We start from the raw sequence: 8,760 nt of genomic DNA on the forward strand, positions 1-8,760 counted from the left end.
AGAATTATTGTGAATAGTATATTGCCAAGTCAGATAAATAAACAATTTACAAATTATTTCTATAATTTGATTTGTCTATCGCCATCACACTCCTGGCTCAAGGTACAATACAGAGGTGAACAGCTTGTTATCGAGCTTAATGATCTGTTCATCAGTTGCAGGAAATCTATCTGAGGTACAGCGTAAAGCCTCTGTAAGTCAGTCGTTTAGTATCAACATTTTAAAGGAGTTACGAAGCTGGGCGGCTGTACACATGATGTGGCAAGGTCCATGGCCTCATTGGGTGGCGAGTGTGTGAGAAACTGAGCGTGTACAGTGAGAGGTGTTGGTGAGGCCCCGTGAGGCAGGACTGCTGGTTTGGTTGTCATTATCACTGTCGTCTCCATACGGATAATACCTTCCTCTGGTTCTGGGTTGGGGACGCAAGGTTTTATAAGGCAAGGGATATTGTCCCTTAGTGTGGAATTTTTTGTCACGGGAGTCATTGCAGTTTACTTTAACTGATTTATATTGAATCTGATGAAATAACTTAATTTAGCTAATGACCATCCAAACTAGGGGTAACTATGTAGAAGAAAGGTGGCCAGTGACCTGTGTATGAGCCCTCAGAGATGTGATATCCCCATTTTTTTTTTGCGGTTTTCCCATCGTTTTAGGCGACCCACGTGAATCGCGTAGATCCGCTGAGAAAAGGGGGGACTGTGACGGGAGAAATGTTTGACAATTAATAACAATGATTGATCCTCTATAGGGTGGATGGGTCTACCGCGTGAGGACGATGGGCCCGTTGTAAAGGCCTGGGACTTAGGGATAGAAATCCCTTACCAGGTTAATCAGGATCTTAATAAAGGAAAGTCAAGGACCATGGTTTTCTGAGGAATAACAAACAACCGTTTGAGATTGGCATCTCTTTACTATAAAAAATATAACACAAAACTCTGACACCACTCAACAAACCTCAAAAATTACGGGAGTCAAACAATTAAGGCAGTCAACAGTTAATGGAGTCAAATAATTAAAGGAAGCAAACAATTTAAGGAATCAAACAAATAATGGGAGTCAGCAATTAATGGATTCAAGCAATTAAATGGAGTCAACAATTGATAGAATCAAACAATAAAGGGGAGTCAGCAATTAATGGAATCAAACAATCATAGAATCAAACAATGAACAAATATTTCCTAAGGCAGTGGCCCTGGGGGAAGGTTCTGGAACACGGTGATGCACACTCAGGGTAGGGAAGCGTCCATTCAACTCCACACTAGAGCGACGTCTTGAAATGGTAGGAGAACACCGGGGCACAGACGGAATGAGAAGAACTGACGGTAGTGGTAGATGACCAGAGAGTTGGCAGTTGATAGGTGAAGGTCTGGGAACACAGCCCACGAGTCCAGGACCTATGATGAGATCACAGCCAGAATTTGACGGACAGCCGGGTAGCTAGATTGTGATTGTATGGCGGCTGGGTTGAACCTCCCGGTGACACAGATAGTGGCTGCCGTTCTCACCTCTGTCCAACCACCCAAGTGTCGTCTGTACCAGCAAACAAGCGAGTTAGCAGCGGTAACCAGCCGGAGGATCGTTTCCTCCCTTACACCGGTATAGTGGCCACACTCTACATGTTCATGCATTACATCATATACTGTCTCATTGGCTGAGTATTGGTATTTTACATTCCATTCTTTGGTTCTTTAGTGTTTCATTGATCGAAGATCAATGACGTCATACAACGTCACCATTAGAAGCATTATGATATGCCCCTCCACCATGTCCACTTGATCCACCCTCCCCCCCGCCGCCAGGGGGGGAGGGGGTGGGAGGTTAAGCATTTTTTAATATAACTAAGTTTCTATAATCATTTTACACTTTCTGATGATCACAATTTATTCTGTAACCCATGCCATATTTTATAGTTGTATAGGCAATTCAGTAGGGCGTGTTTGTGTTCCCCAGGAGGTCTGGGCTGTTGGGCATATGTGTGTGTTTCCCCCAGGAGGTCAGGGCTGTAGGGCATGTGTGTGTATCTGGGCTGTAGGGCATGTGTGTGTATCTGGGCTGTAGGGCATGTGCGTGTGTTACCCAGGAGGTCAGGGCTGCAGGGCATGTGTGTGTATCTGGGCTGTAGGGCATGTGTGTGTATCTGGGCTGTAGGGCATGTGTGTGTATCTGGGCTGTAGGGCATGTGTGTGTATCTGGGCTGTAGGGCATGTGCGTGTGTTCCCCAGGAGGTCAGGGCTGTAGGACATGTGTGTGTGTGTCCCCCAGGAGGGAGACCCTATGATGTGTAGGAACATAAAACTGTCCAGCAGTAGATACAGAAGCCTGTTAAAGCCAGAAGAGGTTGTAGCAGGAAGAAAATAAGAGAACATTTTTGCTAAAGAAACAGTTAGAATCAAAGAAAACAGTGTGAGGAAATGGCTCAAAAATCAAGGCAGATCAGAGAGGCCTTCCAGCAACAAAAACAGAAGTGTTTACTCTCCCTGAAAAAAACTAGCTGATGCAATAATAACTAAGAATAAAACACAACAAATGAGTAAATATTACATGGGAAGAAAACAATATTTTGTTTGTATAAATCATGGAACAGCTTATTGTTCTTATTTTAGTACTACATATGCTATTGAAATCCCAGTTGCTGGTGCATTAGAGATAAATCCCTTTGGTAAGTATTAAAGTTTTAATTCTCACACAATATAGTGCAAAAAAGCCTACCCTATAGTTTATCTTCAAGTTTAGTAACAACCAAATTGGTAAAGGAATTATTAAGACTCTTTGCATGGAAAATATTGTTGCAATAAACATACATGTGTGGTTTTGGGTACTTTGAATTGTAACTATTAAACGCTCACGAAATGAGTAACAATGTGAGAAATTAAGTTAAATATGGCAAACACTTCCCGTATCCCCTCCCCCCCCCAGCTCAATTTTTTTTTCAAGACACAGTCACATCCCTGTCCCCCCGTTGTTTTTGACGGTCTTCTCCAGGGCTATTTTGAAGCCCAGCCTCTGTGTGAAAAAGTATTTCCTTGTGTTCGTCCTGCATGACAATTGTAGTTATGTCCCCTCGTGTTGGTCGTGCGTGATATCACAAAGAAAATGTCCCGGGTTCACGTTTTCCCTCACTTTTAGGATTTTGAATATGTTTATGAGATCTACTCTGTTATGCCTTGTTTGAAGAGTTGTTAGTCTTAAGGCCTGCAGTTGCACCTTATCTAGGGGTGTTAGGTCTAGTGGTCGGATTTCCATGTCTGTATACAGCAATCATAACGTGAACTGTTTTTGTTTTTTTACCATAGTGTTTTGGGTTTGTTTATTTCTTATATTTTAAGAAAGTACGCAGGTTATATTGTTCAATATAATGTTCACTTTTCAACATTTGATAATATGTACTCACCATAATATGTACCCACCAATTACATTAAGTCTTTTGATTTGCTGTTGTGTTTATTGAGTACATGTTTATTCTAGTATGTTTTATTATTCAACAGTCCGTACACAACCGTCACACACAGGAGCACCTCACCTCACCTCACCTCAACTCAACTCTCCTTCGTGCACTGTTAAGACACCTCAATAATGGCGACCGCGTGTGAGACCCACCAGGAGGAGGTACTGGAGCAGGGTAAAGAGAACGAGTTTAAAGAGCAGCCAGGAACTACCAAAGAACCAGAGGGTAACACAGGACCTCACACACACACTTCAGGAGACCTTCTCTACGGCGTGGAGGACATCCCGCCATGGTACCAGTGTCTGCTCTTTGGGTTCCAGGTGAGTTTAGTGTAATTATCTGTTTTTGTCTATCATCGTCCGCCTACTGTACTGTACAAACATCCTTCTCTGTCACCAACATGTGGTAACTTCCAACCACGGTAAGTAATTGTATCTCAGGTTGGTTATAGAATGGGTCATATCATGGGTCATAGGAGGGGTCACAGCATGGGTTATAGGATCGGTCACAGGATAAGCCACGGGATGGGTCACAGGATTGGTTATAGGATAGGTCACATGATAGGTTACAAGCATGGGTCACAAGATAGCTATGCATGTTTAGTTAAGGCTGATTATGCACTTGAAACATTGCCAAAAGCCCCAGAAGAATCTTGCCTAATATATACACTGGGTAGCCATGACCTGTGTTGTGTATGTCTCTCTGAAAAATGTGACCAATTTCATCAGTTTAGACATTGTGATCTTGCTCAACAGTGCGTAGTACTTGCCAACAGTGCGTAACAGAGACGTGACCGATCGCCCAAGCGGCTAACGAGCCGATCAGTGATGAAGAGGATAAAAGTAAAAGTAATGACGTATAAACATCGAACACCATTCTTGGGGTTTTAAAAGCTGTGTGTTGGGAATGTGGCAGAGTAGCGTTGTTATATTGTCGTTATTGTTGTTTGAATGTATCTTGCTTTATTTGTGTCCACAAATCATCTGTTAGCTGCTGCATTGTGATTACGTAATATAGGTGGATGGCGTGCTTGGTGTTGAAGGTGAGGTGGGTTGTGCTGTCTCTCGCAGTTCCCTCGTGTTTTAACTCCTATATTTAACTTCAGGGTTACAGTAACTTGTTACCTTTATCACCCTCGCTGCATTAGAGTCACTTTCCATGCCTAGCTCAGGTTAGTCAGGCCTATACTTGATGACAGGTCTCCAAGCTGTGCGGTCTTTTGCAGCCTCTGCCTTTCTCATCAGTGTCGTCTTCCCTGTTGCCTATTTTTACTCAACTCGGCATAAAACACTTCCTGTACGTTCTATTTCTTCAATTTCCAAGCTCTCTCTCTCTACACACACACACACACACACACCGAGTGAGATCAGACCTTTGTGACATACCCTAAAAAAAAAACTTTAACACGAACCACAACATATAGTTTGAGTCCCTGAAATCTCTTACCATTGATATCCATAGGCCATAGTTTAATTAGTTAGCCAAGTCCTCGATGGCGGCATTGAACAAGCAACACATCCAATAACGGGTGTTTACATTTCTAGGCTGTGTAACATTGCCCATGCACTTTACCAACGTCACTATACCTGTTACAAGATCATAGTTGGGATTTATCTACATAGGAGTTCTCACGTTTACGCAGGTGGGGTGGTGGGGGGATTACAAGGCTTAGAGTGTTTTAAAAATGGACGTGAACCTTGGGTAACCTGGACTATCTCTCTCACCTTCCAGCACTTCCTTATCTTCGTCGGTGGAACGATATCTACGCCTCTCATCGTCATTAAATTTATGTGTATGGAACAGACAGACCACCAGCGAGGCGATATTATCTCTTCCATCATTTTCGTGTCCGGCATCGTCACCCTCCTTCAGTGTATCTGCGGCATCAGGTAAGTCTTCCCTACCCCCCTAACAGCCAGTGTGTGTGACCTCTTCAGCCTACTCGAAAGTTAATTCCCAGCGTGTTGCAACTCTTCCCTGACACCCACGACCTCCCTTTCACACACGACCACCTGTTTACCTGTTCACCTCCCCCTCACACACAACCACCTGTCCGCCACCTCACATAGAACACTGCAGTTTGCTCACCATATGCTCATTGACAGTCAAAGCCTCACGTCTCTGTTTTCCTTCAGAATTTCAACACAAACGCTCCACTATTTAACGTTAGTCTTAGCATGTGTAATATTTAATGGATTATTCTGGTCGACTCCAACGAAGAATAACGCATTGAGTTAATACTTAGTTAGAAGGTGAGATGCACGTTAATGTTTGCGAATGTTTTAACGTCATCACACATATACACACACGTAAAAAATGAACTAAGAGAACTTGTACGTGTTTGGACTGAATGATGAAAAGACTTCGATTAAATGAGTCTTACACAGAGAAGAGACGTCAAGTTAATAAATAATTATTTGTGTTCTTATTGGGGTTGGAAAAAAATAGTACTGCTCTTTAACCGCCAGTATGACTACAGGGGCGGATCCAGGAATATCAAAAGAGGGGTCTAAGAAGTTGTGGGTGGGGGAACATGGCGAGCGCAGAATGTTTTTTTTTTTAATCTGACCAAGGTCATGGCCATTTTGAAGCCATGCCCACTTGATATTAGGAGATATTCTGAAGTCAATACTGCATTAAAGAAAAAGTATTGGAATTTTCTGGTGAAAATGGAGATCCGGACCCCGTGGATCCGCCCTTGTGACAGGGTAAAAATATCTGAACTGTCGCTGTTACTTTAAATGAATGTAGTCACCGCTGAAACCGTCTCGCATCATTGTTTTCTTTAACCAGCAATAAAGTACGTACAGTATGTCATCATTAATCAAACCATGGCAACACTTTATTAAAAATTTGGCACGATTCTCACCGGGAGTTCATCGTGTTGGACCTTGTTACATGTTGATTAAACCTTCCAAGTTCAGTACCAAACACCTAACCAGTTCGATTTGGGGGAACGGGGAGGGAGGGCACAACAATACCCTGACCACCATCACCAGTTTCGGTTACCACAACTGAAGGAGAGAAATGGGTTGTGTCATGTTCAATAATGATACAGTGAAATCATTTATGCAATACTGTGCCTCTCACCCTCTCCAACAGATTACCCATCATCCAAGGAGCAAACTTCGCCTACATCATGCCCACCATCACCATTCTCATAACGACGTTTCCTTCCTGTGAGAGTCTGGACTTAGATAACCTGTCGGAGTCGCAGAAGCAGGAGGAATGGCAGATTAGGATGAGAGAGGTCCAGGGCGCTATCACTGTGTCCTCTGTCTTCCAGGTTATTATCGGCTTTACAGGTGAGTTTAAGGACCAAGACATACATACACACATACATACATACATACATACATACATACTGTACATACATACATACATACTGTACATACATACATACATAGCCTTCTTATTACCATCACCATGACTCTCCTCCCACAGGTATTTCGGGTTTTATAATGACGTGGATATCACCGCTCACCATCGTGCCCACCATCACCATGCTGGGACTGTCGTTATTTGAACTGGGAACCAAACAGGCGGCTTCACACTGGGGGATCTCCGCTCTGTAAGTCACCTTTCACATTCTTGGGGTGTGCTGTGAATACTTGTATAAGCGTTCACGAATGTACAGTGCAATTAAAGACAAAAGTCGTATAGCGGTTTTTGTCCGAAGATTAAATATGACTCGTGAAACATTATGAGAGCCCCTTACCACAAGGCAGAGCGCACCAAAAGTTTAGCCCTTCGGCGTATGTTTTCACCAAATTTCACGACGAGACTTTTGGCTTTCATTGTACACACACACGAGAGAGAGAGAGCGAGCTGTGACGTGGTAGTGAGGAGAAACAGCCAGGTGGTAGGTCATCGAAAAACACTTTCGATTTTTTTTAACTTTTTTGTGTTAGTATCAGAGCATTCTTTTTTTCGGTCAAATAACGATAACGAAATAAATAAAAATAATAGCATCACTATTTGAACGGTAAACTCATGACGAAATTTCTGGGTACGCCACTGGGATAGGGTAAGTTAGATTATATAACTACAGAACCAAATTTAACCTAACCTAACCAACCCTCTGCCAACCTGACCTAACATGATTTACCCTATAACTTAACTTAACCTATGCTAACTTACCCTATCTATGCTAACCTTCTTTAACCTCATATTAAGAATTCTGAAGTAAATCCAATATTCCTGTTGACTTCTGCAGGAATTTGTTGCTGCTGGTCTTGGTGTCACAGTACATGAAGAACATCAAGACGCCCCTCCCTGGCTACAGCTCAAACAGGGGCTTCCACATTGCATGGATCCCACTCTTCACTTATTTCCCAGTATGTATGTATGTGTGTGTGTGAGAGAGAGAGAGAGAGAGACTGGGGTAGGGATAAAGAGAGAGATGGAAGGGGTAAGGATAGAGGGAGGGATGGGGTAGGGATAGAGAACGAGAGAGAGAGAGAGAGAGAGGGGGGGGGGGTAGGGAGGGAACGAGAGAAGGAGAAGCAGAGAACTTGGTATGGAAAGAGAAGGAAGGTGTAGAGACAGACAGACAGACACAAAATAATGCACAACTACATTACACCTCCAAAAGTAATGTCATAATTAAGGAAAAGTAACCAATATTGACAGCCTGATATAAACCTCATTAAGACACTGTGTGAACCTGACTTAGAAGGAAGACAAACAGTGATCTCTGGCGGACCTACCCAAGAAGTACACCAAAGTTTATAATAACTGTAGGTAGAGGAACTATAGTTTATTTTTCACTTTGTTGAATTTGTGGATACTCGAGATAGGATTTGTTTTTATGGTGGAATTTTCGAAAATTTGATAATATAATTTTACTTTGCGGGTATACAACCATTTTATATAAACAGTGCAGGTATACAAACAATGTATTTACTTGACGATGCATTTAGTCAATATAATTTGAAAGTGACTTGAAGAATATTTGAGGTGTTGAAAAGGGGATGAGGTTAGGTTAGTTTAGGATGGTTAGGCTAAGTTTGCATTAGGGTGGTTAATCTTTAGGTGAAATAAGCTGGGGTGGAGATTCTTCAGGCGATGCGAACTAATTTATTGGTCTTAGTGAATACAGATATCTCTCCCTGCCAGGTACTCTTAGTAATGTGCATCTCGTGGGGGCTGTGTGGAGTGTTGACCGCTGTAGACGTCCTTCCTGCAGGCTCTCTCGCTCGAACTGACTCCTCGGGTGACCTCCTCAAAAACTCTCCCTGGTTCAGACTCCCTTACCCAGGTCAGTAGTCTCCGGCCTAGGTCAGTAGTCCCTGGCTCAGGTCAGTAGTAGT

At 42.8% G+C, this 8,760-nt stretch overlaps 1 protein-coding gene across 4 annotated transcripts in view; it reads left to right on the plus strand.

Annotated features, from left to right (window-relative positions):
* Positions 1-8,760, plus strand: part of LOC121874237 (solute carrier family 23 member 1-like) — a 45,646-nt gene that overhangs the window by 25,366 nt on the left and 11,520 nt on the right. For all 4 annotated transcript variants that reach the window (XM_042378310.1, XM_042378309.1, XM_042378312.1 and 1 more), the window contains 6 exons: positions 3,489-3,768; positions 5,180-5,337; positions 6,551-6,753; positions 6,893-7,019; positions 7,665-7,785; positions 8,567-8,708. In XM_042378310.1, coding sequence (XP_042234244.1) covers positions 3,577-3,768; positions 5,180-5,337; positions 6,551-6,753; positions 6,893-7,019; positions 7,665-7,785; positions 8,567-8,708 — 943 coding nt within the window. In that variant the 5' untranslated portion in view covers positions 3,489-3,576. The remainder of the gene's footprint in view (positions 1-3,488; positions 3,769-5,179; positions 5,338-6,550; positions 6,754-6,892; positions 7,020-7,664; positions 7,786-8,566; positions 8,709-8,760) is intronic.

This window comes from Homarus americanus, unplaced genomic scaffold (genome assembly GCF_018991925.1).
Source record: "Homarus americanus isolate GMGI-L3 unplaced genomic scaffold, GMGI_Hamer_2.0 scaffold49667, whole genome shotgun sequence".
NCBI lineage: Eukaryota > Metazoa > Arthropoda > Malacostraca > Decapoda > Nephropidae > Homarus > Homarus americanus.